Below are 15,827 nucleotides of genomic sequence, written 5' to 3' on the forward strand. Positions count from 1 at the left end.
ACAGTGGATATTAATCTTCTGACCTCCATAGACCCTTCCTAATGTCAATAAAATGGTCTAGTCATACACAAATCTCAAGGCAAAAATGTTTCCTAGTATTGAAGAGAATAACACGCTAAACGCATCCTCCTTGTGTTCGATGAATGTTGATTTATTTACTGAATAATATACAGTCGACTGGTTACTTGCAACTCCCCCAACCCTCTCACATAAACGCTTGATTCATGATCTATGTAAGGAATATGCTGCCTTTTTAATATATCTAATACATATCACAATCAAATATTCACACTGGCTACTGTGAAGTATCTAAGAACGTAAAGTATGTTGGTAGTGACGGTTGTGGCCAGCGGAAATAACAAACAGCAGGAATCACAATCAAATATTTACACTGGCTACTGTGAAGTATCTAAGAACGTAAAGTATGTTGGTAGTGACGGTTGCGGCCAGCGGAAATAACAAACAGCAGGAATCCAGATATATGTCCATCCTGTTGTGTTGTTGTAACCTCTGTGTGTGTGTGTGTGTGTGTGTGTGTGTGTAGACAAATCACGATATCACAACTGCCACTCATCAATATCCATCAAAATCTGTCTATATATGCCAATGTTTCCTTTGACTGATGATCCACTTAATCAAACTTGCTTTCTTGAGAACACCATTACCAATAATATGATCCTGAACCAGCCTGTGATATGTGCGAGGTCAAGAATTGCAGCCAAACCATTCACTCGCTGGTAATAGTACCTAGACCGCTCACCACCACCACCACCACACCTTCGCTCCGAGTTCACTACCCATTGCTTCCTGGGAAATATTAGTCATCAGAATGGCTGCTTGTGAAACTCATCAGACCCAGAGAGAGAGAGAGAGAGAGAGAGAGAGAGAGAGAGAGAGAGAGAGAGAGAGAGAGAGAGAGTGAGTGGAGGGCTTGATATCACTGCATCCTTGACCATCAATCCGTTATCTTTTTTTTTTTTTTTATCTCAAACTGTCCCTCTCACCTTCTAGACCTCCTTGAAGGCTCCACTCTCTCAATTGAAAGTCTAAGAAACTCAGCATATCATGAAGTAGCCAATCTTTGCGATACCAAACTACCATGACTATGTGAAGCAGACGTGTGTGTGTGTGTGTGTGTGTGGGTCGGGTGCTGCGTAGGCGGGCACCGGTCAAAACTGCTTCTGTGTGACGCCACTGCGCATGCGTACTATAGTGAGAAAGCAAGTCTCATACCATATTTCAAGGATATTTATTTATTTTATCTATTTACTTGTTGTGCTATCAACTTTATGGAATTGTACTAATAAATCACTATTGTTCTGTTGTCTGTGAAATACGTTAGGACAGAAATGGAGCTGGCAAACATGAGTTATACAAGTGTTCGCAGTACGAAAACCTTCCTCATGTGCGAGTTTTCCAAGTCCCTTTACCTTCTATTACATTCACAAGTCTTGCGTATTATTAACAATAGCATGAAGTTTTACCGATAAATTACTATTGCTTTGTTGTCTGTGGAATATGTTTTGGTGCTATTACCATTCATTACTCTTCCACAAACTGCACAGCAATATCAATTCACCAATACAACTTCACACAAATGTTGATTCCGGTCAATATAGTTTTCCTGAGCAATTTCGATGGCATTAGCGACTTGGCAGGACGCAGGCTGTCCTTCCTTGCCCCAAAATTACTAGTGTGTATTGATACTGAGCATGACTGTTTCTATCGCGCTAAGGACGAAGGGGCAAGGAAAGGCGCCTGTACCCCTTGGAGTGGACGAGTAAACATGCCTCGAGGCTCTGAGCTGGCGGGCGTGGCTGTTCATGTCACTTGTGCTGTAGGGTGGGAGGGAAGAGGGAAAGAGGTGAGGGAGGAGATGTGGGAGGAAGGGATGGGGTGTGGGGAGGGCCTTGGAGGGAGGGAGGTGAGTGGCCGCATCACGTATACAAATGATAAACTATGACACGAGCGGTACCGTTGAGCGAAGAAACCATTCGATGTAAATAGGATTTTCGCTCTTACGGCGCGATCCACGTGGCACTGATGTCTCTCTCTCTCTCTCTCTCTCTCTCTCTCTCTCTCTCTCTCTCCTATACATCCATCCATTCCCTTTCTCCTCGTTTCGCCATTCCTTACTAACTGTTCGTCCGCCTCAACACTCACGGCAATCCCTCCAGTCACTACCACACCGCCACCAGCACCAGTAGTCCCTCTCCCCTTCCCTCACGACAGGCACTCACCACACACTTCAACCCCTGACTCTTCATCCCTTCATCCATCGTGCCCCACGTCCAGTCTCAAACAAGTCAGCGGCACCCTCTCTTCATACCACTGCACTGCTTTCCTTTCCACCTCAAACATCACGCTCTCTTAAAAAAAACTTACCATTATCAAGTTCCGTTACCTACATACCTTCCCATTCTCCCTCCCGTCTCCTGCTACTCCTTACCCATCTCTCCAGTTGCCTCCTCACTCCTGCCCTCCCGCTCCCACACCACCATGATTTCCTGGCCCCGGCGCCTGCTGCAGCTTTCTAGCGCCACAAGATGTCCCCCACCCGTTCGTATCATCCCCACCCCCCGTCACACACTCAGACGTCTACGTTCAAACTCAACACCGCGCCACCACTACACTATTATCGCCTTGTCTGCTTGCTTGCTCTCTCTCTCTCTCTCTCTCTCTCTCTCTCTCTCTGAATGCTGATTTGCTTAATACCCAAGACCTTCCAACATTTTGTAAGTCGCGAGTACATCGAATGGTAAGTTACACATCACGACGTAAAACATTTAGGAACGAGCGCATCTGATAAATTAACGAAACTGCTAACGTTAACCTTTCCCCTCCAGCACGATATGTATTGGTAGACGCAGGAAATTCTTTGATTGTACACCACACATAATCTACAATATTCGTACTTACCCCTTACATTACGCAAGAGCAGTAATGAGCATGTCCCACAAACACTTGCTGATACAGGTGTGTGTGTGTGTGTGTGTGTGTGTGTGTGTGTGTGTGTGTGTGTGTGTGTGTGTGTGTGTGTGTGTGTGAGCGCGCGCTAGCCACTACAAATAGCAACGTACACTTGCAAAGGACAGCTCCAAAACAGGCCTGCAGCTAAGCCCTATCCTGTTCGCGTGCCTCCCTCACAGGAATAAGAAAGTCAGCAGCAATTATTACCATTACATTTATTGCTCCTACATATACCAGAGAGAGAGAGAGAGAGAGAGAGAGAGAGAGAGAGAGAGAGAGAGAGAGAGAGTAAAAGTGTGATAGGCAGGTGTGGGATCAGGGTAACTGTGCACACCTGAGGCCCCCAAATACTACCGAACACCTGCTGGCTGTCACCACCATCCAGATCTGGACCACCATCACCACCAGAGAAAAAGGGTGAGCCATGCGGGAGTTTGAACACGCTGCGCACAAGGTTTCTCTATAAGTCCTCTCGATTAAATCACAAAATAAATAAACACAGCAGCACAACATTCTCCAACGACATAATCCCTCATACATATACATATAACTTCGTGAGAGAGAGAGAGAGAGAGAGAGAGAGAGAGAGAGAGAGAGAGAGAGAGAGAGAGAGAGAGAATCATAGTACTCAAACACACTCATAACTTCAGCGTGAGTATGTATAGCACATTGTAACAGTCCCCATAACTGCTGCTGCCAAGTTATCAGAGTGCCACCCTCATTATATTTATAGTACACATTCCACTCTCCTAATCTCCATTTTATTTCATCTAATACATGTTAGAATTGGAGCTACACGGCGGAAAATATTGATGAGGGCAATATGTGTGTGTGTGTGTGTGTGTGTGTGTGTGTGTGTGTGTGTGTGTGTGTGTGTGTGTGTGTGTGTGTGTGTGTGTGTGTGTGTGTGTGTTGCCATGCTTTTCCTCTTCCTCAAAAACAGAGCTGCGGACTCAGGTTTCGCCATGACTCGCCTCCTCATACTTTCTATTACAGGTTCATGCATTGAGTGCTGTGGCATCCACCCTCGGATTCCAGCTCGCCGTATCTCAGACTGTAATAGAGCCGTAGTAGCAGTGTAATCTTATCGTGTAGTGTTATCATTACTGCCACCAGCTTATCCTATCTTCGTTCGTAGACATCGATATGCCTTCTTGTCCTCCTACTCCACAGTTTGATACAAACTCTATTTCATAAACCATTACGAAATATCAACAACCTATCTTCAAGAATACAAGGCTACTCTTCTCTCCCTAAAACCATCACCCAATGATAAAGATATACGCGTTCATCCACAACAGCTTGTCGATAAGAGAGCGCCAGCGCCGGCTGCATACATGGTGGCGGCCAGCCTGTGTTGCAGAACAACTTTTGACACGCTGGCAAGAGGTGCAGCCCGCCTCCCAGACCAACGCTGACCTAATCCCGTCAATTGATCTTTAAGTAAGCCGGCAAGGCACTTGCTGCGAGAATTCAGGAGTCAACATGCCGCAAAGGCGTCCGTCTGGTGAATGTCACCTTTTAAAATAAAGTTAAGGACAAAGTTTTCTATAAGTATCTGTAACTATTCTGGTTACAAGTTTCTTTAAACCCTACAAGTTCTGACTGCTGAATGTTACGCTTAGTCACGCTGCAGTAATCCTCCGTTCTGCTTCACTCCCTGCGTCAGACGCCACTCGACTTCCCCAGCTCACCAACATGGTCATGGCGACATGGCAGCCCTCAACCTGACCTGCCACACCGACCAACGGTTTCCAACTTTCACGGTGGTGGTGGCAACTAATCATTGGAAGGAAATGCTACACATTGATGTGAAAGTAAAAGGCTGCAAACTATATCAATGCGGCGTTTGCTTGCAATTCAATGATGAAATGCCTTTCTCCCTTCCTTCCCTCCACCACGCTACATCCCACCCACAGCTTCCTTAACACTACAAGTCCTCTAGCTATGAACGAAAGCCACGACTAAATCATTTCCTGTCTCTCACTTTAGTTCCTTTAGAAAGTGGTAACCGCGAAAGATATACCTGGTGAGTCCAGCCGGGCAAATGGCAGTGCACAGTAGAAGAATATTAGTGATTGGTTGCACATACATATAACTCCTCTCTCTCTCTCTCTCTCTCTCTCTCTCCAAGCGTTCCCATCGTGACTGGCTGAGGAGAAAACTGACCCAACAAATAGTTCGTGCGTGATGATCTACTTTGGCCTCGCTCCTTCTCGTCCTGCAATAGTAAATAGCAGATGCCTGGAAACACTAACAAAGGATGAAAAATCTGCCACACACATTCAAAAATATTCAGTAGTGTTTGCTATAGGTGGACGATTCTAAATAAATGGCTCTGGTTTTCAGGTCTGACTTGCAGTTCTCGTCACAAACATAGCAGAGCAGAGCAAGGCAGCTTTCTCTTCCATTTGAAAAGACCAGCAAGTACCGCACCATGAGACAGCTCAATACACGTCATGATATATCGTGCTTAAACCAGTGACGGGGTTTCTTACTTATGTCTAGAAAAAATAGAAATAAAAAAAACTAACCTGATCAAGACCCAAGTGTAAATTCAAGTACCCTTAGGACAACCATGACGTAACCAGCTGGGCACTAATCAACAGCCAACATTATCTGGTCAATTTCGCTTGAGGGAGATGAGCAACTTCAGCTGAGCCACGGAAACGTCAGGAGGAAGAGGAAGAGGCCGCCGAAATGAGGACGGTATAACTGTTAGCTATTTCCTGCTATGCTGATGAAATCCAACACCACTATCTGACCACGTGTCTTGTTCACTTTACTTACTAATCTATTGTACAACAACGAGACTCATCTACACACTAGCTGCTAATCCCCACTCCCGTCACACACTCCCACAGATCCCACCGCATGAGTACAGGAAAACAAAAGGGTGCAAATCATTTCGATCATAGCTTATTTTGGCCGACAGCCTTCACCCTCCCCCACGCCCCCAGTTCTCCATGAACACCCCCGCACCACTTTCACCCACTGGAGGGAAATGTGTAATGTGGGAGGTAGGGAGGAGAGATGAAAGGGAGGGGGGAGGACGACCGGCGTTCGCTTTCTCATCACGTTCGTAGTGCCGGCGAGGAGTGCGGGCCGCGACCTCACGGGGCCTCGGCGTGACGGAGATGAGCGCCATGTGAATAATTAAAGCACCTATATCATGCACTGCTGCTCTCATTTACTGCCTGAAGGAAAGCATTAAGCGTTTCCCATTCGGTAAGTCTCTCTCTCTCTCTCTCTCTCTCTCTCTCTCTCTCTCTCTCTCTCTCTCTCAGTATAACAAAGTCCTACAGAGCCGAATCCTATAAACAGAGAGAGAGAGAGAGAGAGAGAGAGAGAGAGAGAGAGAGAGAGAGAGAGAGAGAGAGAGAGAGAGAGAGAGAGATTTTATCGATTAAAACACCTTTACAATCCATAAAATATGCCATTATCAGTGACTGCACCACTGGTAAAGCTGCATGTGACCTACCAGTCACTAGTCTGGACTTTGGTGCACAAATCGCCGTGGTACAGTGGAACCATGCGTGCTCTGGGATCCGAGGGGTCTTCAAGCGCACGGGTTCGAATCCTGTCCACGGTCCGAGTGTAGGTTGGGCTTCCTCACTCGGGGCAACGGTTTCCTAGCGGGTGGGCTTTGAGATAGGAGGTACCCCAAAAAGTATCTCCTTTAGCCCATAAACTCCCGTGAATAGTCCACATGGTATAAACAAAAAAAATCAGTATCGCACCGTGCCAGACGTCATGTTGTTGCTTGTTTCGTTGATTGAACCAAACTAAAAGATTGAGTGTAATTATCGTTTTAATGTGATGGCTAATATACTATATAACTAGTAGATGTGAATGCAATGAAAATACGGCATGGCATATATTACTTTTGCCTAAAAGTTGCAACAATCCTTAACTACACAGGTACTGCTTCCAATGTGGTGGCAGTTAACGCTGTTACAGGTGGTTGGTGAAACATTAATTTCCGTTTACATAAAGAATACGATAATAACAGAGCATTAAAGTAAGTTTGAAGGATGTGATCGGTAGCAACCTGTTGTGGGAGCGCAGCACCTGTGGGCCAGGGACGCCTGGCGGGAGCGAGATGGCATCCGCCTCTTGCCATGTGGCCGCCACCGGTCCCACGCCTACATATGTTTGCTTAATTGCGGCGATAGATACTATACATGGTGAACATTATCGAAGATTTTGCAACAGTGCATGTGACCAGCAAATCCCAGACAGGAAAATTACAAAAAGTAATGTTAAATACAACAAATACAATAAAAATATGTGCCCTCGGCCCGTCACGCAGGCTAAGTGGGCCAGCTGATTTTGACATTAATGTAGCAGTGGCCGATTTTCTGTTAAATGAGGCAGTCCAGTGATCCATGTAGAACCTATAATTACTTAATTATGAACACTACAAGTGTGTGATACACACCACGTGTCATGAGTAAAGTTAAAGTTAACTCACCATTTTCCAGTCGATGGTGCCGGAATCAAGCACCTCCTCCTTGATGTCGATGTCATCGTTCAAAGTAGCCTCGGAGCTGCTGAAGAGTGTGTTCTTGAACCCGTCAGGAAAACCTTTGCAAGACGGGTCCTCCTTTTCGAAAAGGAGGTCCAACATTCCAAAGTCTGTGGAGCACATAGTTGCGGAGAAAATGTTCCTTGTCACAACAAATTAAGCACCAGAGTTCACTACCACATAATCACTCAATCTGTGTTCAGTCTATCCCAAGGATGGGTGCAGTTCCTCTCATCAAACGAAATTACTGGAGCGTCCTCACACGACTATATTGCACGAGCGTCAGCCGGCGACTGATGCTCATGACAGAGGTTCACCTGCACGCCGGTGCCTGGATCTCGGTCTCATCGTGGTAACGTTCCAGGAGGCGTAACAGAAGAACGGTCTGGGACAGGCGTCCACCCGGTTAGAGGGACGGGTTTAAACTGCTGAGTGAAACGTTCAGAAAACAGGCTGGCATTCTTGTTCTCTGGGAAAAAATTTCCTTCTTTTCTACTTCAGTTAACAATATAAATTGGATATAGATTCATGTCGCACTGTTAATGGAAAAGAAATTTTTTTGAAAACAATTACATATAGTCACTTGATGAAAATGCACAAAGATCACGCTACTGAGACGTTAGACAAAATTGACCGTATATCACAGAATCAGAACGAAACATCCTGACAAAAGTAGGACTGAGGGCGAGTAATCACTACAGACTCCGCCTACAACTAGCCTCGCACGGTCTCCTTTCTTCTCTGCTGCAATGTTTTATGTTTTATCATATCACACACACACACACATACATGACAACCCATAAGAAGATCATTAGAAATATTGATAATGAAATAGGAAATGCAAATTCAGAGATATAAGTCCATCCAATGAAGTCCGCTAATGCTGGTTTACACCCTTTTCATAGTACACCGCCAAATTTAAATGTCCGCGCAGTGCTGTTTACAGTTCTACCTCCCATTCAGAAACTGGGGAATGTTTGTGTATACACATGTAATTTACTTCCTTGATTTCCTGTAGGAGAGAAAAAATCTCGACACTTCCACAATAAGGTGATAAGCTGTCTGGCTAGAAAAGGCGTGTTGTGTTGAACAGTAAAAATATTTGCCTCTCACTTAAACACTTCATGAACTTTCATCAAGCCCAAGGATAAAATTTTCACATTATGACTCTGTAACACATAGCAGAACTGGTATCAGACAACACTTTTTTATCTTTCGTGGCTGTACATAGCGCTGAAGTCACACGCATTGAACCTTTTAACTGTTTAACACAGTTAAAAGTTATATCACTTATTCAAGCACATTAATTTGTCACTGTATTTCTCTTGCATCATATCTAAAGCTCTATAACCGATTGCCACGTCGTTATCTTCAGTGCTTAAGACCCATCACCTGCCGTCACCACCACGTACGCCAACTGCTGACCAAGTGACTGCCGATCAAGATCCGGTACGGGCCTCTCCACCCCTCCCTCCGCCTTGCTTATGTCATGCCAACGCGCAATTTCCTGCAGTGTTTGCAGGTACTGAAGTTGTTTGATATTAGGATCAAGCATTAAGTTTATACCAAACAGAAGAATTTATTTCAAGCTACTTACAGTACAATAAATCAATGTGTAATGCCCTTCACTGTATTGTCTCTTCAGGTCCGTACCGCGCCACGTCGACACTTCTTGCATCAGTATGTTTATTAATGTGTGTGTGTGTGTGTGTGTGTGTGTGTGTGTGTGTGTGTTATCACCATGTGACCACTACGTTCTCTTCCACCATCAGATGACATATAATTCTTTTAAATATGATGAAAAGAGAAAAAAAAAATAAGTTGCATTTATCTGTTCAAATATATTTCAAGCAACCATTTGTCAAGTTCGGGTCTCCAGTAAATGTTTAGAACAGGAATAAAGAATGGAATGGGACGAAAATGAAAATAGAGATTAAGCTTGACACTCAATTAATCTACGTTGTACACATGGTAATCACATTGAATTTGGTATCTTTCTAGATGAAGGTTAAAGGGGTTTGACTTCTATGCTTTGGAAATATCATACAAAGTTATGATGTGTATATATGCCTCATCATTGCTACCGCCTGCTGAGTGCGGAATGTACAAGTGATATCGACATCTTCTCAATGAATAAATCCTCCGTCCTCTAAGTAACCTGAGATTGAGAGTTGACAGCTATTATGAACATAAGATTATCACACACAGAATGATGTTGAGAGACGAGCATACGGCACACACACACACACACACACACACACACCGTAGTGAAGTGGTTAGCACGCTCGACTCACAATCGAGAGGGCCGGGTTCGAGTCCCGGCGCGGCGAGGCATATGGGCAAGCCTCTTAATGTGTGGCCCCTGTTCATCTAGCAGTAAATAGGTACGGGATGTAACTCGAGGGATTGTGGCCTCGCTTTCCCGGTGTGTGGAGTGTTGCGGTCTCAGTCCTACCCGAAGATCGGTCTATGAGCTCTGAGCTCACTCCGTAATGGAGAAGACTGTATGGGTGACCAGCAGACGACCGTGGTGGTGGTGGTGAATTACACACACAGATATATATATATATATATATATATATATATATATATATATATATATATATATATATATATATATAGTTACCTTTATTATCATAGAAAAAGAGATGTGCTACTCTGGAGATGAAAGGGAGAGAGATGACGTCATTTGTCCCTCCAGCCTTCAGCAGGGACAGCCTGGATGACGCAAGTTTGGGGATACCCCTCTCATCCTCACAAGTTTTATGAATCTTTCTTTTTTTTCATTAAGTTAAACTTCTAGCATGTGCATGGGACAGTTCTTTTTTTTTCGAATGAATACATTGAATATTTTGCTAGAACAATATTAAACAACAACACACCATGACTCATGATAGCTAGCTGTTTAGCTGCTCCGTTACCATGACAACGGCCAAACTTGCGTCAAAGTGACGTCACAGGATTCCCTTCGCCGTATAAGTGTTCTGTTGCATCATGTAGTGGTGGAAATGGGTAGCCAGTGTAGCTACTTTCATTTACATTTAAAACATTAATCAAAACAGAAGTCTCTGCAGTCTATAATGATCGAGTGTTGTTTATAACAAATCAGGTATCCAAGAGCAGCCTTGTGCGAGAGTAGCAGCCTGCCAGCGTGGAGCAATGCCACTGGCCCGGGCCGTGGAGCCCCGCCTCCCGGTACACACCCCCGGGAACGCCTACACACGCTCATACACACAAACAACACATACACTGGTAAAGTGCGTACGTACAGATAGATTATTCATGCGTATTGGAGTGTTTACTGAGAAACATAAATGTTCCCACACACTGTGTTATTTACTTGTTACGTTCCAGCATCCATACATGCTCCTCATTGTCAGTCACGACAAACAAAGCAGATGATTCAGGCCGTCTTTGTGGTACTGGCATAAACGCAGAGCCTCTTTGTCATTAAGCTCCATTATATTTCCCTGAGGAAAGTGTTACGGTATGAGATGTGATATTCTCTCTCTCTCTGAAGGGTGTCTTTTACACACCATTCTCTTTTGATAAACTAGACAATATGCACTACTTAATCATTTATTTCTTAAAACATTGGTCAGATAAAACTCTCCTTAATATTAGGTACAGCTCTCACCGTACACATCTTATTCACAGCACAAGAACTTCTCAGCTATGTGGATTTTCAATATTTTACTTGATCTGTGTCTGCCTCGCTCATATCACCGGGTTGATAGCTAAGGCATCTATCTTATCTTATCTAACATTTACACGTACTAGCATTTCTTTCATCATATTTTGCTTCCCCTTATAAATCCATTAAGCCTCCTTACATGTTCTTTCATGCTACAGTGCCAATGTTCATTAAAAAAGCATTGCCATAACAAAATGTCTATTGAAGTTACAACTAATTTGAGAGTAACTTTGAGTACAACAAATAATACGGTCTTAATTCTGTATTCCCCCCTTTTCACACACACACACACACACACACACACACACACGAGTCGAAGCTTTTATTTTTTCTATTAGATTTGTAGATCACATGAGTATGATACGAGTATTCGAAGTGGGATAACGAAGCTTAATCCATCCCTCCCATAAAAGGCGGGGGAAAAATACACTGAAAATTAATGATGTTCTCTTCTGTAAGAACAAAGATACAATGAACAAATACGTTTTCGATCATATAGCTGACAATTTCCTGTGTATTGGATATATCAAGATCATCAGGATCTTTTGTTTTGCCTTCCTTTAGCTGTCCATTGCATCTGCACAAAAGTGTGACCCTTGCAGAACCTGGCGAATAAGACAAAGTACGCTAATTTGCAAGGAATGATTGTCATACATTGTCATAAGCATCATCTGACGATGATGCTTATGACGATGTATGTATTTGTATGTAGCATCCTTTTCCGATCCACCAAGGGCTTCAATCTCTCTCCTATGCACAATACAAAGGAAACTTCTGCACTGCACCTCCACTATTTCAAAAGACTCCAGTTGAAGTTACACGAGTTGTTTAAGGTATCCTTACGGTTCTAGTGACAGATTATCACGATTTCTACATTATCAACAGAAGAAACAGTCTTGAGAACCCGGCTAATCATCTCTGGGGACTGAAAATAAGTGAGAAAAGTATATATATATATATATATATATATATATATATATATATATATATATATATATATATATATATATATATATATATATAATACGGGCCTTACACTGGTGCAGGACCTCTGTAACGGTGCACTTTCTCAACGGCCGAATCCCCGTCTTCGCAGCTCTCCCTTGAAAGTTGAGTTGAACCAGTTGGTGTTGATGTAGAGCAGCTCACCGGAAGTCTCGTAGCGTACACCATGGTCGTCCACGAGGGGGAAGTCGTCTTGCACATTGTCCCAGTACAATACACGCCGGAACCCTCGCGCCTTCGGGAGGAGATAACGAATAATTTATTGATTGTATGATCAACAAAACTGCTTGTTAATTGGCATTGGTTAATAGATTAAATGAATGACTAGTGATTCATAAACTAATTGACTGAATGATTTACACTGCTTAATTCAACTTAAAATCAGTCACAACTTTAATATTTCATGTGATCAAACTGAGTAGACAGGCAACAACAACAGTAGTATGTACTACGGGGATGAAAGGGTGTGTTTGAAGGCTCAGTACTAGCACCGTCCCTCTTTCAAACTTGACAAATTGTATATTAGATAGTACCTCTATCATCCTGAGAACATCATAGCGACTCTGCAGGGCGTCGAGCCACCTGTCTCGGGGTACTGCTGGAGGAGAATACTTCATCGCCCCGGTCACCAGCTCTGTCTGATGCACCTCCATTGCTACCTGAGAGAACAACGTTAAAGTTATTTATAAAATACGTCACATATTCAAGATTGAGAGAGAGAGAGAGAGAGAGAGAGAGAGAGAGAGAGAGAGAGAGAGAGAGAGATAAGCAAATTTATGTAGTTTACCTGTCCAACGGCGTCAAACAGTGGGTCACTGGCTATGTTCTTGAAGGAGTCCCACTCAGCGTTCTCGATGTCTACCTGCGTAGATATTACCATTGCATCAAGTAAGCTTATATACCTAAAAGAACAAATCTATTGATTCGTTTTGGCTGCTTTTCAATAGCGATGTTCAGTAAGTTTATAAAAAGCAAAATTTTACCATGCAATGCTCACAATGTCACAAATATTACTGACATGATACCTTGAGTACGTGTATTAAACGCCCCTGAAGGCCAAGCTCCTCCACGTGGCTCCTGAGAGTCCCCATCTTCACCCTCAGGTTGATGTTACTGAAGAAATTTGTTCGAACTGATCCTGCCAGCCCCACCTGGTGGTATATACATTAATACTACTGGTTAGTGACATTTGTTGTAAGTATGAATCAATAAAATTCCATTCTTATACTGACACTGAATTATTTAAATAGACGAGCAACCTTACGTTATGAAAATACATGTTTTTTCTCTCTTTGACCAATGGAGGATTGAAATTCAGCACATCAAACATGTGCAGCTCACAGGGCAGATCCGCGACAGCATCATCGAAAGTCGTATCATATTGGACACCAAAAGAGAGAGTAAGGCATCGTTGGGGATCCTTGGATGTAACTAGTTCCAGAGGCTGATCGAAGCACAAGTACTGTAAAATAAAATAAAGAGAAAAAAAAGCTCAAGATGATCATTTTTGTAACTCGGGCAGAAATTTATAATAAATTATGCTTACTAGTAAGCAAGACAAGAGACATGTCGCTAATTTATGTACCTAAAACATGTATGTTTGTATGATGAATTAAATAAAGAAAAACCAAAACACGAGGATGTTCAATGGACGTATACGAACAAAGAGAAACGAAACCAATTTCATGTTTATAATGCAGTGCGCAAGTATATAAAATAAACAGCATAAAAATCTGTGATATTAATCTTTCTGTGCACTACTGGTCAATATTAATTAGCTCATCAAAGGAATAATGTTATATTAAAACTGTGCACGTATCACACTTATTTTGTAAAGCAACCACACCATCGTTAGGACATGTGAGCCTCATTATCGGTCACTCATTGAAATGATTAGAAAATGTAATTGGGTCTTATTTTAGGTCTATTCTAAAAAAAAAAAAAAAAAAAAAAAAAGGACAGCAGCTTACAATTTCTGCATTGCGCCTGAAAAAAGGAATACACAAGCTGCTTCATGACCACGTGCAGACTAACCTTGTGGCCATCCATGGCTTTCATCTTGCAATCGAGTACCACCCATTCTCACCAACTTCTTACATGAAGCTTGGGGTGTGTGCAAGTTGCTGAAGTATTGTCCTACGCTATTTATGTGGGCTTCCCGCGGAGTCCATTCGTCCTCGGGATTAAAAGTTTTGAAAGGTAATGGCGGTAACGCTCTGAGAAAGAAACAATTTGTCGGTGCAGTATTTTTTATGTATTCACTCATTTGCACCATCATGATTACCTACTTACACCATGCACCATGATGAACATAATTATAAAGGGATACAAGAGACTCAGAAGTGGAACCATGCACACCATAGTTTTTGTAACAGGTTTAACTTGCACACACACACACACACATTGTGGCAATTAACTCAATATGAAAAAGACAAGACTAAATTCATATCAGTTCCCAAAGTATGAAGCTGCCTTGGTTGGGCTCCAAATTGTAATGATCTTCCCCTTTTGATGAAAATTTGCATTATATTTGGTGATGTTTGACGCCCGATAATCCATGGAGATATCACGCCTCTAAGAGTGCTCTCATTCAGCTTCTCATTGACAATGACTAACAATGCTGGGACAATCCTCTTGAATACGAGTAAATTCATATTAAGCGTCCTTCACTTTCCCTTCTGGTATTAGAAAACGTAGTTATTTACTATTTTTTTTAATCCACACTGTAGAGATAGTAAGGACAAGATTAGAAGACTCACACTTCCAAGACTGCAACTGTGTGCTGACTTACCTGTGGATGTATTGTAGAGGGACAGTCTTAAAGGTCTCAGCAGCATATGGTTGGGGTGTCACGTGATGCCTTTTTGTTGTCAGTGAAAAAGTTTCCTCCAGCATCCGAACATCTATCAGTCTTTCTTTTTCAACCGGGAACACCAGGAAAGGTAAATACTTCCCTTGATACCGCCCACTCTCAAGGGGGAAAGCGACTGTCCAAAAGAGGATATATTCAGAAGTGCGGGGAGTGTGTCGCTGTGTGCCTTGTGGTCTGTACATAAGAATCTTCATAGATAATATGAGCAACACAGTAATTCCTAGATAACTTCGTCTCTTTCGCCCTAGCACCATAATAGTCATTCATGAACCAGAAACACTAAATGTCACGAAAACTAACAAAAGAATTTGCTTTTCTGAACAACTTAGTGACTGAATTGATTAGAGTACAGTAAAGGGATCTGTCTTGCCTGAAACCGCCGCCTAACGTGGCATAAAACGCTCCTACCCGCCAACGACCACTTTTCCTGCAACTAATTTCAGAGTTCTTTTCCTGGTGTTTTTATCGAACATTTTTCCTTGTTTTTCATTTCTTTTCTTTTTCTTTTCATTGCATTAAAGACTGCCCGTGTCTATTATCACCGAACACTTTCACTGATAGTGTATTACCAGCAGTAAGTACAGTACCAGCGATTCTGAAACATTCATTATAGAGGGTTGCAGTGACGTCACACCACCTCACTTTTGTTCTAGTACTGTGTGTTACTGTTCCGCATTACTGGAGAGAGAGAGAGAGAGAGAGAGACTTGGGTTGAAAGATGTTGTAATATGCATCTGTATTATAGGAATCTCATAAGA

At 42.8% G+C, this 15,827-nt stretch overlaps 2 protein-coding genes across 3 annotated transcripts in view; both read right to left on the reverse strand.

Moving 5' to 3' along the window:
- The window catches only part of LOC123503856 (nucleoporin NSP1-like), a 26,596-nt gene extending 17,678 nt beyond the window's left edge, over positions 1-8,918 (reverse strand). Inside the window, exons 1-2 of one of the 2 annotated variants that reach the window (XM_045253973.1) lie at positions 8,891-8,918; positions 7,445-8,034 (exon numbers count right to left, since the gene is read on the reverse strand). In XM_045253973.1, coding sequence (XP_045109908.1) covers positions 7,445-7,621 — 177 coding nt within the window. In that variant the 5' untranslated portion in view covers positions 7,622-8,034; positions 8,891-8,918. The other variant, XM_045253972.1, reaches the window with a different exon arrangement.
- LOC123503857 overlaps positions 1-15,702 on the reverse strand; it is a 20,330-nt gene extending 4,628 nt beyond the window's left edge. Inside the window, 9 exon segments of the mRNA XM_045253974.1 lie at positions 11,473-11,797; positions 12,229-12,432; positions 12,731-12,856; positions 12,985-13,059; positions 13,223-13,348; positions 13,462-13,659; positions 14,232-14,250; positions 14,252-14,413; positions 14,989-15,702. Of these exon segments, the coding sequence (XP_045109909.1) occupies positions 12,262-12,432; positions 12,731-12,856; positions 12,985-13,059; positions 13,223-13,348; positions 13,462-13,659; positions 14,232-14,250; positions 14,252-14,413; positions 14,989-15,332 (1,221 nt within the window). The 5' untranslated portion in view covers positions 15,333-15,702 and the 3' untranslated portion in view covers positions 11,473-11,797; positions 12,229-12,261.
- Positions 15,703-15,827: the final 125 nt, after the last annotated feature.

Source organism: Portunus trituberculatus, chromosome 14 (assembly GCF_017591435.1).
Source record: "Portunus trituberculatus isolate SZX2019 chromosome 14, ASM1759143v1, whole genome shotgun sequence".
Lineage (NCBI taxonomy): Eukaryota > Metazoa > Arthropoda > Malacostraca > Decapoda > Portunidae > Portunus > Portunus trituberculatus.